General features: G+C 40.9%; 2 protein-coding genes across 5 annotated transcripts in view; one reads left to right on the top strand and one right to left on the bottom strand.

Annotated features, from left to right (window-relative positions):
- DIP2B (disco interacting protein 2 homolog B) overlaps positions 1-17,769 on the bottom strand; it is a 224,118-nt gene that overhangs the window by 99,916 nt on the left and 106,433 nt on the right. The window lies entirely within an intron of this gene.
- LOC116593758 (60S acidic ribosomal protein P1-like) lies at positions 6,331-6,677 on the top strand. The gene has a single exon (XM_032348173.1). It carries the CDS (start codon positions 6,335-6,337, stop codon positions 6,584-6,586), a length of 252 nt encoding a protein of 83 aa, XP_032204064.1. The 5' UTR covers positions 6,331-6,334; the 3' UTR covers positions 6,587-6,677.

The raw sequence follows: 17,769 nt of genomic DNA, 5'->3' as shown, positions 1-17,769 counted from the left end.
AGTCTCCAATTTATATGAATTTTATAAATTTTTATCCCCATGAACCAGAGTTTATCTTTTAAAATATAATACTTACAAATATATTTATACGTGCACTGAAAAAACTGGAAGCAAATATAGTAAAATGTTAACAGCAATTATCTCTAGAGGATGAGCTTTTTAATGTTTTATGTATTTTTCCATAGGCTTTACTGGGATGCTATAATTTAGAAAAATTATCTTTTTCAAAACATAAAAATAACAAGTGTTCACTACAGAATACCAAGGAAATAGTTAAGTGTAAAGAAGAAAATAAAAATGATACTGGATCTTAATTCAAAGATCATACCACATAGAATAGATTCTGACCAAGATAATTTGAAATAATATTCAGTTTTTAGCTTCTTTAGATAGATTATGACTCTATAAGCAGGATTTTCCAATCTTCTAAAATCAGTTGCCTCAAAAAACAAAATAAGTTGCCTCCTTTTCCAAAAGTAACTGATAAATCAATATAAATTTGGAGGTGAGAGGGAGGAAACTATGACCTGGTTGGATTAAAAGAACTACGGAGGTCTATTCCTACCTTCGCTTACTTGACAGGGCAACACTTTGTCTTGGAAGGAGGCAGGAAACAGTGTACCTCAGGTCTCTTCAAAGACAAGATGGGAGGGTCAGGGAACACAGGAGAACAGCCCATCCAACATCAGGGGGACAGGCAAGATGCTGCTTCAAGATGAATCATTCCCAGGGCCAGGGTTTCACACTCTTAAGAGATCTCAGGAAATACCTGGGGCCTGAAAACAGAGGCTTCTACACTTTGAATAAGATGTGTACAGTTTCACTAGCATAGTAAGAAACTAAAAGCAAAGATAGAATTCCTTACATGTATCAACATAATAAGGTATTACACACCACAAAAAGATGAAAAATATGCTGACTCAGCAGACATGTGACTCAGCCGAAATGAAATAATGTCAAGTGATAAAAGAACACAAAATATCATGTCCATATAAGATGATCAGAACTGTAAAAACTACTTCTATGCAACTTATAAGGACCAAATAGGACACAAAATCCCTTAAGTAATGGTGGGATACTCTAGTTCTTCACCATTTCCTTCTATTGTCTACAGAGTCACATATAAATCAAAGTAATTTTATTTTTTTTTTAAGATTTTATTTATTTATTTGTCAGAGACAGAGGGAGAGAGAGTGAGCGAGCATAGGCAGAGAGGCAGGCAGAGGCAGAGGGAGAAGCAGGCTCCCTGCTGAGCAAGGAGCCCAATGTGGGACTCGATCCCAGGAAGCTGGGATCATGACCTGAGCCGAAGGCAGCCACCCAACCAACTGAGCCACCCAGGAGTCCCAAATCAAAGTAATTTTAAAAAACAGTAAATAGGGTGCCTGGGTGGCTCAGTGGTTAAGCCTCTGCCTTCGGCTCAGGTCATGATCCCAGGATCCTGGGATCGAGCCCCCCATCAGGCTCTATGCTCAGCAGGGAGCCTGCTTCCTCCTCTCTCTCTGTCTGCCTCTCTGCCTACTTGTGATCTCTGTCTGTCAAATAAATAAAAATAAATAAAAAAAAACAGTAAATAAAGATACATGCTGGAAGAAGAGCTGTGGATCTCACAAATCAAGTATTCTGCAAAACTTCTAAATTCAAGTGTGAACCTACTTTAGATACACAGGAAACAGTAACTTGCTGATTATTACACCGCGATTGTCCATTTGAGTTGCTGACATTTTGGTCAGTTGTACAAAATAGCCACTAGGGGTCGCTATTATGTTTAAATAATGATGTTACCAGACTAATAAACTGAAAATGACAAATTTTTTATTTCCTCTACAACACTAAGCCTTCCTTCTCAGTGATAAACATGTACACGATTTATTCCTCTTTGACAAAGACAGTCTTCCATGATGCCATTGTCTGAACACAGTAACAGCGATGACTTGAAAAAGCAGCTGATACTTACTAGTATAAAACTATGCAAAACTTCCATTCAGGAAGATAGAAGAAAACCAACCTTAGCTTCTTATCTTCCAGCTCTGCCTATGAGTTAGCAGATATTCTTAGCTGTAAGGTAAGAGAGTAAAGCAGGATGGGCTCTGAGAACCAAGTAACAAAATAATTCAACTTTTTAGAGTAAACAGAGCAGACATGCTCACTGGTTTTGGTGCTGGTGTACAGAAAAGAAATTAAATGACTGATCACCACTTCATGTATATCTTTTACACCAGGTATGGGCTGAGAAGGAAAAGAACCAGTCTCTCTCAACCCACAAGATGGGCAATTAGTTTATAATTTCGGGGAAGGTCTGCTAAGAGGAGATACTGATACAGGCTTTTAGTAAGGTAGAGAGAAGGAAAAGGCACTTTCTACAAAAGCATGGTATTTGTCACAGTCCAGAGGGAGAAAAACCTTGACTGTTGGGGAAAGTGAAAGAGATGGAGCGACACAAAACGAGGCTGGAAGAAAAGCTGGGTCAGTTCACTTCTACTAAGTCAAAAGAGTGGTCTTTGAAGGGATTTAAACAGGAAATGACAGAATAACAATGATTATAACATTTCTATGGCTCTTTAAACTTTCATGACACCATCTCATTGTATCTTCCCAATAACATTATCTGATAAGCACCATTAAGGAAGCAGGACGCCCATCACAGATTACATTTATTTTTCTGTACTGAGAGAATGTCAGTAATCCCCTTGAATTATTATAAATAGAGCCTCCACTCCCACATTATGCAAGAAAGGTGGGTGAGGGTACAGTGAATCACTTGGGGAACCTTCCCTTTGGAGCTAAAGTAACCCAATCCCCCCACCCCCACCCAGCCACCTTGCTGAAAGCCTGCCTTAGAAGGATAGGTGATTAACCTTACTGGGTGGGGAAAGGAAGGGAAGAATGAGAAGGTTTGCATTTGGAGTCTGTTAAAGGGGCCACCTGCCTGATTCCTAGGGGTGGATTCTGGGAGAAAGGGGAGTTAGAGCTTCTGGGTCTGTGAAGTGGCAGGTATCTGCATAGATCCTGACCTAGAGCTTCCCAGGCCACCTGGCTTCAGGAAAGTGGCTGAGCACGGAGCTGGAAGAGTACAACAGCAAGAGTTCTGCCCTGAAACTTCGAGAGGGCTACCTTGGCTGAGCTGAGCAGAGACTGGGCTCCTCCATCCAGGAAGCATGCTTAGCAGCGGGTCGGTAATACTGGTCACCAAGTGAGGACCAGTATTCAAAAGCACCTCATGAGGCATTGAAAAGCAGCAGCTGACTGTGGGCTCTTCCTTTTTAGGTGTGGAAACTGCACTGACTACCTCTCTGCACTAGCTATATCCCAGGGGGCTCTTGAACAATTCAGAGAAGCCCCCTGAGGAAGATAGTGGACTTCCTTCTGATAAGGAATGTGGGAACAGATACGACTGCAGTACGTGTGTGTGCACTCCAGACTGTAATACTATCCAAATCTAGCAAATGAAAGCTCAGAACTGGGGCTGGAATACAAAATTCCATGTTCTTTCCATTAGGATGTGACCCTCACTTGGGAAGGAACTTTTAAATCAAAATGGAATGGATAAAATAAAATAGATTCCACCCCTGACCCTCAAACACACAAAGAAACATGCTACCTACTTAACATTTATATAGCTAGAAATGTTCTGGAACATTCCAAATGCCATACCTAATTTCAACAGCTGGTTTTAAGTTCACGTCCCTTTGAATTTCCAGTTTGTTGTTGAGAACTCTCTTACAATGCTTAGTTTACTAAGCTTTTTTTTACAATCCTCATTTGTATACCTGTCTTATCTCTCCTATACAGTATAAATAACTTGAGGTCAGAGTCTAGTCTTAACTCATCTTGTATCTCTTGTAGTAACCAGCTCTGGGTCTCATAGTATGCACACCCACAGTTTTGTCTAAAATAAGTAATTAAGATCTTGTCTGTCTCCTCAGCTCCATCAATGATAGTGAGCGACTGGGAAAAACAAAGACAAAAATGGAGAGATACCAATTTTAAAGCACATGGTCAAATGTTAATCTGAAAGGCCTGCTTATTTGTGTATCTTCAAGCTATACAAGTTTTTTTTTTTTTTTTTTTTTTAAGATTTTATTGATTTGACAGGGGGAGAGTCACAAGGAGACAGAGAGGGGGAAGTAGGCTCCCCACTGAGCAGAGAGCCCTATGGATGGCTGGATCCCAGGACCCTGAGATTACGACCTGAGCTGAAGGCAGAAGCTTAACCCACTGAGCCACCCAGGTGCTCCAAGCTATGCAAGTTTTATGCAAAAAAAAAAAAAAAAGCCTCTCAATTTTCATACTTACGCATGGTCATTAAGAAAAACAAGGTCGTAAACTGATGGTTACCAGATGGGAGGTGGGGGGCGGGAAGTGAAATAGGTGATGGGGATTAAGGAGTGCACTTGTCCTGACGAGAACACTAGGTGATTAAAATAAAAACAAACAAAAAAAAAAAAGAGAGAGAGAGAGAGAGAGAAAGAAAGAAAAACAGGGTCACAGACTATCCACAAGAGGGGTTATCAGAGGCTTCAGAGAGACAGCATACAACACAGGGGTTTTTTTGGTCATATACAGGCATATACAATCTCAAAGGCAGGACTGAATGGAAAAGAACAGTGATAAAAGGGGTGTGGAGCCGCCAGCAAAGGCAGCATGTGGATACAGACTGGAATACGGGTGAGCAAATACCCTCTAGCAAAATAAGCAGCCATCACAAAAGAAATCCAAGTTTGGGGAAAGCCTCTGGGTTACCAGAGTCTCTCTTTATTTGTTTGTTTGTTTGTTTGTTTGACAGAGAGAGAGAGAGATCACAAGTAGGCAGAGAGGCAGGCAGAGAGAGAGGAGGAAACAGCTCCATGCTGAGCAGATAGCCCGATGTGGGGCTTGATCCCAGAGCCCTGAGATCATGACCTGAGCCGACGGCAGAGGCCTAACCCACTGAGCCACCCAGGCGCCCCTCACCAGAGTCTCTTATAGGACAAGCTAGAGAATGTCAATACATGATCAATTTCATAAACTGACAGGTTTTATCTTTGAAAGGGCAGTAGGTGAGGGACTGGGGAAAAAATAATATGCAAACCTAGGCCAAGAAGGAACATGGAAAAGGTGAGATTCTACTCTAAAGCAGGAGACAAACACAATTAAATGAAGAGAAAAACAAATACACAAAGGTTGCAGACAATCTCAAATACATGAAGACAAAACTGTTTACACCAATGCAATAAAAAACACAGGCTGCAATAATGTCCTAAAACAAGAGACATGGGCCCCAAAGAAGACGCCACTACTGAACTTCAAGAAAATTTACTTATTTATTTTTCAGGGGTTGGGGGGAAGAAGCAAAGAGAGAGAGAGAGAAAAAAAGAGAATCTTGAGCAGGCTCCACTCCCAGTGCAGAGCCTCATGTGGAGCCTGACCTCAAAACACGGAGATCAAAACCTGACCTGAAAGCAAGAGTCAGATGCTTAACCTACTGAGCCACCCAGGTGAACCTTAAAGGGCTTTTTTTTTTTTTTTTTTTTTTGAGAGAATGAATGTGAGAGTAAGAGCAAGAAAGAAGGAAAAACAGACTCTCCATGGAGCAGTGAGCTAGATGCAGGGCCCGATCCCAGGACCCTGAGATCATGACCTGAGTCGAGGGTAGACATTTAACCAACTGAGCCACCCAGGCGCCTCAAGGGCAATTTTAAATGGTAAAGAGTTGCCAAATATAACTCGGTAGGTCTCTTCTCAGACCCACCTGAAGGAGGGAAGCCTCCCAGTCTGAACACATGAATCAGGTGTTTCAGAGACTCTATGCTCAGCTTGCTCATGAACAGTGAAAATGAGGTACTAAGGTCTTTGAGATCTTTCAGTTTGACAGAAATTATCTTTGTACAAATTCCGAGTAACACTTACATAAAAATGTGAGGATAAAGAATTCTGATTAAACATGGCAGAATGAACATTTCTATCTATCCCTACTCCTTCCTCAAACACCACCAGAATGATGATGAAGGCCTGTAGCAGAACAAGAAAACAAACAGTTCAGATAAGCAGGAGAGACAGCACCAAGAGCTGTTTCTACAAAAAGAATAATAAACTGATGGATTATTCTGAAAAAAAGTAATCCTAGTCAAGCGAACAGCTTAGCTGTGAACAATATTTACATAATCATAATAATGCAAGTATTGAGTTTCCTCAGCTGCTGCTAAGGTGCTCAGTCCTTCTGAGGAAGCTTCACTGGGTGACTCGAAGCAGGTCCAGCAGTGCCCCCTCAGCACTCACCCACACCATGACTTTGGTCTTGGAGCTCACCTGCATCTACTTGGCCCTCGTCCCACACCGTAAGAAGTGATGGTTCATGGAGGATAAGATCAGTGCCCTCATTAAAGCGGCGGATGTAAATGTTGAACCTTTTGGGCTGGGCTTGTTTGGAAGGCCCTGGGGCCAATGTCAACATCAGGGCCTCGTCTGTAATGTCTGTAACGCAGGGGCTGGTGGACCTGCGTCAGCAGCCAGGGCTCTGCCAGCAGGAGGTCCTGCTCCCTCCACCAGGGCTGCCCCAGCTGAGGAGAAGAAAGTGGAAGCAAAGAAAGAAATCAGAGGAGTCTGATGATGACATGGGCTTTGGTCTTTTTAACTAAACCTCTTCTGTATCCTGTTCAATAAAAAGCTGAACTCTTAAAAAAAAAAAAACAAAAACTGTAAGGGGCACCTGGGCGGCTCAGTCACTTAAGCATCTGCCTTTGGCTCGGGATCCCTGGATGGGGCCCTCAATGGGCTCCCTGCTCAGTGGGGAGTCTGCTTCTCCCGCACCCTCTGCCCCTCCCCCCACTTGTATGCATGCTTTCTCTCTCTCTCAAATAGATGTATAAAATCTTTAAAAAAAAAAAATGTAAGCACTGAATGCTAATTTAACAACGAAAGTAACATATTAAGCATGCAGCCCAGAATGAGTACGAGATGGGAGACGTGAAAGAACGGGGAAAGGGGAAAAGGGAGTGTGTGGTGTCTACGTGGTTGAGGGAGGAATATGTAAGAAAGACTCTAATCTTTTCTAGTAGGAAAGAAATAATGCCTCAAATTGGGGAAAAAAAAAAAAAAGTCCAGAAATAGTGGGAAAAATGTTACACAGAGTTTAAATGCCAGAAGAAACAGTTAAAGGAGCTGAAAGAATCCATCTCAGGGAAGAAGACACTGCCCGTTTCTGTTGTTGTTACTAACCCAGTAGTCCCATTTGACTATTTAAAATAGGTTCATTAATTTCATTTAAAAATAAAAATTAACTAAAGAGAAATGCCAAATCTCAGATGAGAACCAAAATACTCTACACAGTCTCTTGGAGTTGTAGCACGTCTAAATTAAAGATATACTGAGGGCGGAGACAAGCTGCCAGGATCATCACTCTCCAATCTGTACAGTAATCTGTTCCTTTCATTACCCAACACTTTTTGTCTTCACAGATGTTTACTGAAAGAGATACTGGAAATTCTAAATGTCCTTTCTGTTCAGTTCCACAAACATTTCTAGAACATCTACTATATGTCAGGCCCTAAAGCCAGAAACTGGGGACATGAAGAATAAAAATAATAGCGGAAAACGAATTTTCCTGATTTCAGAGACCTTAGGAGTCTAGTAGGAGAGTGAGACACATGAATAAACTATAATCAATGGGACAGTCAGAGAGAACCTTTTATAGACTTTTTTTTTTTTTAAGATTTTATTTATTTATTTGACAGAGAGAGATCACAGGTAGGTAGAGAGGCTGGCAGAGAGAGAGAGAGAGAGAGAGAGAGGGAAGCAGGTACCCCACCGAGCAGAGAGCCCGATGTGGGACTCGATCCCAGGACCCTGAGATCATGACCTGAGCTGAAGGAAGTGGCCTAACCCACTGAGCCACCCAGGCGCCCCCAGAGAGAATGTTTTAAAAATGCAGCTCAGATAATGGGAGTGGGAGCCTTTAATAAGGCTGATTAAGGAATGCTTCTTTGTGGAAGTCCTAGTTGAACAAACCCCTAGCAGAGTGAGGGAGCAAGCTGGGGGTAAGGGGGTGGGAGGGTGTAGGTCCCAGGCAGACTCATCAGCCTTGTCTATCTAGTCTTGTCTCCTGCTGTCTTGATAGTACCTGGGACCCTGGAAGCAATTAGTAAATATGTATCGTCCGGAGGTTTGGTCAGTAACCCCTGCAGCATTAGAATAAACTATGTCCTATTAAAACTAGCCGCTACTTGTATCCAAAGTATCTTAACTTAAAGATTAGACCTAGGATCAGCAGAGGGAAATTGCCTCCCTACATATAAGCCGTTAGTTCTTCTACAACTCTAAGAGTAGGCAAGAATGACTAATTTACAGAGGAGTCAAAACACATGTGGTCTGGGGCGCCTGGGTGGCTCAGTGGGTTGGCCGCTGCCTTCGGCTCAGGTCATGATCTCAGAGTCCTGGGATCGAGTCCCGCATCGGGCTCTCTGCTCAGCAGGGAGCCTGCTTCCCTCTCTCTCTCTCTCTCTGGCTGCCTCTCCGTCTACTTGTGATTTCTCTCTGTCAAATTAATAAATAAAATCTAAAACAAAACAAAACAAAACAAAACAAAACACATGTGGTCTGAAATTTTAATTCTTTGGACCATGCCAAAAGAGAGTTAATTTCTGGCCCCTTCCCCTTGAACATCTTGCCAAATGAGGTGTGTGAGAAGCTCTACATCCAGGCCCCAGTAGTTTCCACACTGAAAGATGTGCTACAGGCCATTCCTTTCAAAGAAGCTGTGGCTTAGAATAAGTAGGAGATGTGAACTGCCAAAACTTCATTTCTCCCAAGACTCTCAGTGTTTGAGCTTCTTGAGTCCCTGAGGATGATTTTAACCTTTATCAAGATACATGTTTTTCACACATCATGATTCTTCACTTACCAGATAAAAATCTGGTTTGTATTTAACTAAAGAAACAACAATCAATTCCAATGTTGGGAGATTAGAGTAATTTGACATGTCAGATTTTTGTCATATAGTGACTTCAGAACCTAACCCTTGTTACACAATCGGTTAAGCTATGCTTATTATTAACCAATACTGTCTTTACTCAATTTCTGCTACTTAATTTCTAAGTATTATCTTCAAACTTGTGCTCTCTTGCACATTTCTCCATTGTCCTGCTACACTGTTCAATTTTTTAAGTCTTATTTAACATTTGAGGAAAGAAATAATAAATATACATACATATGCAATCCAAGATAATTTCAACCCCAAATAAATTCCATACAGAAAATCATTCACTAGGGGCGCCTGGCTGGCTCCATCAGTAGAGTGTGTGACTCCTGAACTCAGGGTCATGAGTTCAAGCTCCACAATGGCTATAAAGACTACTTAAACAAATAAAAATCCTTGGGCGCCTGGGTGGCTCAGTGGGTTAAGCCGCTGCCTTCGGCTCAGGTCATGATCTCAGGGTCCTGGGATTGAGCCCCGCATCAGGCTCTCTGCTCAGCAGGGAGCCTGCTTCCTCCTCTCCTCTCTCTGTCTGCCTCTGCCTACTTGTGATCTCTCTCTGCCAAATAAATAAATAAATAAATCTTTTAAAAAATAAATAAAAATAAAAATCCTTAAAAAAATATCATTCACTAAATTTTCAGACAAGCATGTGCACATAATTGTTCTAATACAATGCTGCAAGCAGTATTAATTTTTTATTTCAAAAAAGATTAGTGAAGAACATCACTTTTTAAACACCACATTCAATTAGCTGCCTTCACAGTGAAGCTTCTCACCATTAAATGGATGAAATCTAATAAGAGAAAGAATTCAGAAGTTATCCTTCCGAAAGGAAGATTTAAAAAATTCTTACCAAAAGCATTAAAATGACTTTTACTTCATTTAATTCTGTATCAGACATTAATATAATTTAGTTAAGTTTAAAACCTACCTTCCAATGCCCTTAAAAAAAAATCAAACTAAATACTTTCTTCAAAATCTATAAGAGATACACAGGGTAAATATTCTAAGAGGTAATCTCTTCTTCTGCTACAGAACCTATACCGTATAGATTATCCAGCCCTACAACCAACCCCATTTTGGGAAAGACACAGATTCAAGATCAGAGGTAGGCAAAGTGAGAGACACAAATGGAGAGAATACCCCACTAAAAAACCTCACTCACAAATGTAACTACTATAGGATGGACTTTAGGAAGAAATAAATTAAACTGAGAGGAAGGACTGAGATGTATGAAGAAATAGGGAGCAAAGAACAGATACTAAGTGCCGTTGGCTACGTAACAATAGTTGATAATGGACGGGGTATGTGAACAAGGTCGTACTAAAATATAAGATGGAGAATAGTAGTCGTCGATATTGAAGCATTTTTAAAGTACTTGTATTGTTTGGGAGGAGAATTAAGAAGCTAATAACTGTAAACAGTTTAAATTACTTAAAAAGCCTTAGGATAAAAAAACACCACACGGACAAAGACAGTTATTCATGATAAAAAGGAACAATTTACAAAGAAAGACATAGTAATTCTTATTGGTGTATATCTAGTAACCTCACTTTTTTATTTATTTATTTATTTATTTATTTATTTTTAAAGATTTTATTTATTTATTTGACAGTAGATGGAGAGGCAGGCAGAGAGAGAGAGAGAGAGAGGGAAGCAGGCTCCTTGCTGAGCAGAGAGCCCGATGCGGGACTCGATCCCAGGACCCTGAGATCATGACCTGAGCCGAAGGCAGCGGCTTAAACCACTGAGCCACCCAGGCGCCCCGTAACCTCACTTTTTTAAAGATTTTATTTACTCATTTGAGAAATAAAGAGAGAGAGAGAGCATGAGAGAGCACAAGCCAGGGGGAGAGGCAGAGAGAGAAGGAGAAGCAGACTCCCCACTGAACACTGAGCCTGACTTGGAGCTGGATCCCAGGACCCTGAGACCATGACCCTGAGCGGAAGGCAGACACTTAATAACTGACCTACCCAGGCGCCCCTAACATCATTTTGTTTTTTTACTTTTTAAACTTATTTATTTATATTTTACTGTATTTTATAATTTTATCTTACTTTTTTTCCTCATAATAAGTGTGTTCTTTTTAATCCATATCCCTTGTTTCTCCCAACCCCCCATCCACCACCCCTCTGGTAACCATCAGTTTGTTCTCTATAGTTAAAAACCTGTTTCTTGCTTTGTGTGTGTGTGTGTCTCTCTCTCTCTCTTTTTTTTTTAATCTCTGCTCATTTGTTTTCTTTCTTAAATTCCACACAAGTAAGATCATATGGTATTGGTCTATCTTTGACTTATTTCACTTAGCAGTATACTCTCTAGCTCCCTACATGTTGTTGCAAATGGCAAGTTTTCATTCTTTTTATAGCTGAATAATATTCCTTTGTGTATATATACCACCTCTTCCTTATCCATTCATCTATCGCTGGACACTTGGGCTACTTCCAAAGTTTGGCTATTGTAAATAATGCTGCAATAAACATAGGAGTGCATGTATCCTTTTGAGTTAGTGTTTTTGTATATTTTGGGTAAATACCCAGGAGTGCAATTCCTGGATCCTAGGGTAGTTCCCCTTTTTATTTTTGCAGAACCCTCATACTGTCTTTCACCATGGCTGCCACAGTTTGCATTCCCACCAACAGTGCAAGAGTGTTCCTTTTTCTCTACATCCTCACCAATGCCTGTTATTTCCTGTGGTTTTGATTTTAGCCATTCTGACAGGTGTGAGGTTATAGCTCACTGTAGTTTTGATTTGCATTTCCCTGTTGATGGGTGATATTGAGCATCTTTTCATGTGTCTGCCAGCCATCTGGATGTCTTCTTTGGAAAAATGTCTGTTCACGTCTTCTGCCCATTTTTAATTGGATTATTTGGGTTTTGGTATTGAGATACAGCAGTTTTTCATATATTTTGGATACTAAACTTTTATCAGGTCATTTACAGATATCTTCTCCCATTCAGAAGACTACCATTTCCTTCACTGGGCAAAACCTTTTTATTTTTATATAATCACAATAGTGATTTTGCTTTTATTTATCTTGCCTCAGGAGACATATCTAGAAAAATGTTGCTATGGCCAAAGTCAGAGAGATTACTGTCTGTGTTCTCTTCGAGGATTTTTTGTGGTTTCAGCTCACATTTACCTCTTCAATCCATTTTGAATTTATTTCTAGGTATGGTGAAAGAAAATGGTCCAATTTCATTCTTTTGCATGTTGCTGTCCAGTTTTCCCAACACCACTGTTGAAGAGACTTTTTCCAAAGAATATCTTTTCAAATCGCATTTTCAGTTCTCATGTGTTGAAGATTAATTGACCATATAATTGAGGGTTTATTTCTGGGTTTTCTATTCCATTCCTTTGATCTATGTGTCTATTTTTATGCCAGTACCATACTGTCTTAATTACTACCGCTTTGTAATATAACTTGAAATCTGAACTGTGATACTTCCACAGTTTCTCTTTTTCGGTCTTCTGTGGTTCCAAACAAATTTTGGGACTGTTTTCTAGTGCTGTAAAAAATGCTGTTGGTATTTTTAATTGGGGTTCCATTGAATCTGTAGATTGTTTTAACAAAATTTGTTCTTTTGGCCCATAAACATGGAGTAGCTTTCCATTTCTTTGTATCATCTTGAATTTCTTTCATCAGTTTTATACTTTTCAGAGTACTTTTACCTCTTTGGTTAAGTTTATTCCTAGATATTTTACTGGTTTTAGTGCACTTATAAATGGGATTCCTGGGGTGCCTGGGTGGCTCAGTGGGTTAAAGCCTCTGCCTTCGGCTCAGGTCCTGATCCCAGGGTTCTGGGTTTAAGCCCCACATTGGGCTCTCTGCTCAGCAGGGAGCCTGCTTCTTCCTCTCTCTCTGCCTGCCTCTCTGCCTACTTGTGATCTCTGTCCGTCAAATAAATAAATAAAATCTTAAAAAAAAAATGGGATTCCTAATTTCACTTTCTGCTGCTCCATTATTAGTGTATAGAAATGCAACAGATTGATATACACTGATTTTGTATCGTACTCATTTATCGGTTCTAGTAGTTTTTTGGAGGAATTTTATTTTATTTTATTTATTTTGAGGGTTTTCTATAGTATCATGTCATCTGTGAGCAGTGAGTTTTACTTCTTCCTTACCAATTTGGATTCATTTCTTTTCTTTTTTTTTTTTTTTTGAAGATTTTATTTCTTTATTTGACCGAGATAATAGAGAGTGTACAAGTAGACAGAGTGGCAGGCAGAGGGAGAGGGAGAAGCAGGGAGCCCGATGTGGGGCCCGACTCCAGAACCCCAGGATCATGACCTGAGCTGAAGGCAGATGCCCAACCAACTGAGCCACCCAGGCGCCCCTCCTTTTATTTCTTTATGTTGTCTAACTGCAGTGGCTAGGACTTCCAGTATTACGATGAATAAAAGTGGTGGGAGTGGGCATCCTTGTCTTGTTCCTAGTAATACTACTTTGAAACATATAAAATAAAACTTGACAGAACTACAAGGAAAACTGATAAACACATGGTCATGGTACAGATTTTTTTAATATATTTCTATTAGAAATAATAGTCAAATAGTCAAGATGTTACCAAGAATAGAAAAGATCTGAAAAACACAATTAACTTCTTTGAATTAATGGGCCAAATCATCCATTCAAGAAATGAAACACACACAGATGAGTTACAGAGATTTACCAAATCCTAGCCACATCTTAACAAATAACAAAGACTTGATTTTGTCAGACATGTTTTCTGACCACAGTGAAATTAAGCAACACTGATCTCAAGAAAGAAGGCAGAAGAAAATCGAAGCATCCAACTCAGAAAATTTAGAAAGAATACAAAAGACTAAACAAAGAGTTTAAGGAAGGAAATACACATAGAAACTGAAAATAATAAACCAGAAAATAAACCAGAGTCCTGGGATCACTCCCTGCTGAGCAGAGAGCCTGCTTCCCCCTCTCTCTCTCTGCCTGCCTCTCTGCCTACTTGTGGTATCTCTCTCTGTCAAATAAGTAAATAAAATCTTTAAAAAAGGGGGGGGGGCGTTCAACAAATAGGGTGCCTGGCTGTGTAGATGGTTGGGCACTGGACTCTGGTTTCAATTCAGAATCAGCTCAGGATCATAAAACAAGCCTCCAGTCAAGCCCCATATCCAGCTCCGTGCTGAGCACAGAGTCTGCCTGAGACTCTCTCTCCCTCTCACCCTGCCCCCTCCCTCCTATGCTCTCTCTCTCAAATAAATAAATCTTTTCTTTAAAAAGGGGGGGTTCAACAAAATCAAAAGCTTATTCTTTTTTTTTTTTAAGATTTTATTTATTTATTTGACAGACAGAGATCACAGGTAGGCAGAGAGGCAGGCAGAGAGAGGAAGGGATATAGGCTTCCTGCTGAGCAGAGAACCCCGATGCGGGGCTCGATCCCAGGACCCTGGGATCATGACCCGAGCCAAAGGCAGAGGCCTCAACCCACTGAGCCACTCAGGCGCCCCAAAAGCTTATTCTTTGATAAGACAAACTTCTGAGAAGGTCATCAAGAGAAAAAAAGAGTTACAAGTAGACAATGTAAACAAGCAGAGGCTTTAGAAAGAAAGGGAACATTACGAGTAACTTAGTAAATTTGAAAATGTATACAAAATAGATGATTTCCCAGAAAAAAATTAAACTTGCCAAAAGTGAAGAAAAAGAAAACTGGCAGAACTTGGTGAAAGACAAGAGATGGGGAATGGAGGACATGCTGCGGATGTTTTTTAAGACTCTATATGCGTTGGGTTTTCAGGTGTGGGTTCAATTTACTCAGAAGGAAAAAACTAGAAGAAAAATACAAGAGCAGGCTGATGTCACTATAGCTGGATTTTGTTTTAATTTTTTGTTTTGCACGTGTACATGTTGGCAGTGGGGTGGGGACGGTGTATGGAAGTCACTGATTTAATAGATATGTTGAAAAGGAGGCTCCTTTAAGTTATGTAAATGGAAATCTTAAGTGCCCAGTTGGATCTACGAGTCAGGAGCTTAGGACAGATTTGAGGTGAAGATACATATTTTGGATTTAGCTGTTTCTAAACGATAATTAAAGCCACAGGTATGGCTGAAATGCTGCAGGGCGATACAGCACTGGTTCTCAACATGTGGTATCTGGATCAGTAACCTCAACTTCACCTGGAGGTTTAACAGAAACACAAATTCCCAGTACCCTCCCTGGACTTCTTGAATCAGAAACCCTGAGAATGAGGTCCTTCAATTTGTATACCAACAAGCCCTCCAGTGACCGCGACGCAGGCTGCCATGTGTGAGTTACTGCTATAGAGTGAGACATCAAGAGGGCCTGGGGCCTTGTCTTGAGAACTCCAACACTTAACAGAGGAGAACGAGCCTGCAAGGATGACTAGGAGGCAACAGGAGGAGGAGAGTAAGAAAACGAAGAGAGAGTTTCAAAAGGAGTGTTTCAAGAGGTTAGAGTGGCAACTTCTGTGATGTCACTTAAAATAGTTCTTGAAGGGACTGGAACTGGCTGAGAAGTGAGCGGAGATGACAAAACAGAGACGGCTTAGAGCAGTTTGATGATAAAGGGGAAGCAGACAGAGTTAAGATGGAAGAGGCTGACAAGGGAGGATTTTTTTAACAGAGCAGTTAACAAGCATGATGGACTGCTGAGGGAAGAATCTGGGTGAGAGGGACAGAGCAAGCGTACAAGAGAGACGGGAACTGACAGCAATAGCAATGGCACATTTAAGGGACGGGGCAGCTGTCTCCATCAGCAGGGGGAGCGTCTTATTTACAGTCTTTGGAATTGCTAGCTAGGATAATAAAAGCAGGCCAACTTTTTGTTGGCTTTATTATTGTTTTTGGTTTTTTTAAAGATCTTATTTATTTGACAGGGAGAGAGACTGCATGCACAAGCAGGGGGAGTGGTGGAGGGAGAGGGATGAGCAGGGAGCTTGATGCGGGGCTCCATCTCAGAACTCTGGGATCATGACCTGAGCTGAAGGCAGACGTTTAATTGACTGAGCCACTCAGGCGCCTCCTATTATTGCTTTTTTAATTGTTACAGATACTGCACCCCTTACTGCCTCTACCAGGGCTGGCCTACTTCCACTGTCCTGCCTTTGGATGGTAATATAAAGTTTCTGAAAAGTGAAGAGGGAACAGGATCCAAAGAACAGATGGAATAACTGGCCTTGGATAAGGGAAACAGATTACCTTTTTAACCAGAAGGAAGGACGTAAACATGATGGGCATGGATGTGGCAAGTCTCAAGTTTGGTAGCAGGAAGGTGAAGGAGCTACTCTTAAATGGCTCCTATTCTCCCCATGAGGTCATCTGCAAGACCCTTCTACTGTGAGAAGGCTATAATCCCTTCTCTTGACCTACTGCAGTTAAACGTCTGATTTGTACTCAGTGAACGAATTTCCATTTGTGATTTCGCTCCCCCTGTAGGCCTATCCATAGGGCAAAAATGGGCTGATCACATAGACTTGAGTATGTCTCAATGGTTTCTCATAGTTAACTGATAAACTGTTTTTGTTTTTGTTTTGTTTTAAGATTTTATTTATTTGGGTGCCTGAGAGGTTCAGTCAGTTAAGCATCTGGCTTTGGCTAAGGTCATGATCTCAGGCTCCTGGGATGGAGCCCTGCATCAGGCTCTCTGAGGCAGGGGAAAGTCTGTTTCTCCCTCTGGCTCTGCCCTGCCTCTCATCTCATGCTCTCTCTCTTTCTCAAATAAATAAAACCACCGTTTTAAAAAATTTATTTATTTATTAAAAGATTTTATTTATTTATTTGACAGAGAGAGATCACAGGTAGGTAGAGAGGCTGGCGGGGGGAGGGGGGAGCAGGCTCCCCGCCGAGCAGAGAGCCCGATGTGGGACTCGATCCCAGGACCCTGAGATCATGACCTGAGCCAAAGGCAGCGACCCAACCCACTGAGCCACCCAGGCGCCCCGCACCTTTTTTAAAAAAAAAAAAAAAAAAAAAAAAGGTTTTATTTATTTGAGAGACAGAGAGAGCATGAGATGAGAGGAAGAATAAGCTTTTGATTTTGTTGAACCCTTTTTTAAAAAATATTTTATTTATTTGAGAAAGAGAAAGCATGAAAATGGAGGAGGTGCAGAGGAAGAGGGAAAAACAGACTACCTGTTGAGCAGGGAACGCGATGTGGGGCTCGATCCCAGGATCCAGGAACTATGACCTGAGCCGAAGGCAGAAGACATTTAACCCAACTAAGCTACCTGGGTGCCCCGATAAACTGATTTTTGAACATGATTTGGCATCTGTGTAGCTGACTAAAGATTAACAAAACATAGTCCTTTTTTATATTGAGTCCTATTTCTTGGTTCTATTTCTTATTGAGTTATTGTCTCAGGATCCAACTGCTTTTGCACAAAGTCCATAAAGTAAATCTCTGACCCTACAGAGAGGCATGAGCCAGAGCCACATTTAAGCAGCCAGAGTACTCCTCTTCTCTGTCATGCCTTGCTCAGCAAATGCTGGCTTTTCATTAGCTGTCACTGGCCCAATTTCTACCTCTTCTTTCTCAAGTCCTTTTGACATCTATCTGTTCATTAAGATATTTTAAATTGGCTGTCACTGCACTGACCTACTAGTTTTTGTAGGGAGGAATTTCCAAGAATAATGTAGGAAATAAAATGAGGACCTCAGTGAAATATATTGATATGTCACCACTATTCATTTTCTTATTCTATTATTCATTCAGTATTTACAGACCATATACCCTGTGCAAGGCTTAATGTTAGAACAGTGGGGAATACCAAGTCCTCAAGGTATTTATAACCCAGAAATAAAAGCAATTAGCTCCACAAAGAAGAGGCTTGAGGAAAT

The sequence above is a fragment of the Mustela erminea genome, chromosome 6, assembly GCF_009829155.1.
Source record: "Mustela erminea isolate mMusErm1 chromosome 6, mMusErm1.Pri, whole genome shotgun sequence".
NCBI classification, from domain to species: domain Eukaryota; kingdom Metazoa; phylum Chordata; class Mammalia; order Carnivora; family Mustelidae; genus Mustela; species Mustela erminea.
The sequence above is the reverse complement of the archived record's forward strand: the minus strand, read 5'-3'. Positions and strand labels throughout refer to the sequence as shown.

Bases quoted from the DNA above. Each gene is read 5' to 3' on its own strand.
- LOC116593758 (XM_032348173.1), top strand. From the start codon at position 6,335: ATGGAGGATAAGATCAGTGCCCTCATTAAAGCGGCGGATGTAAATGTT.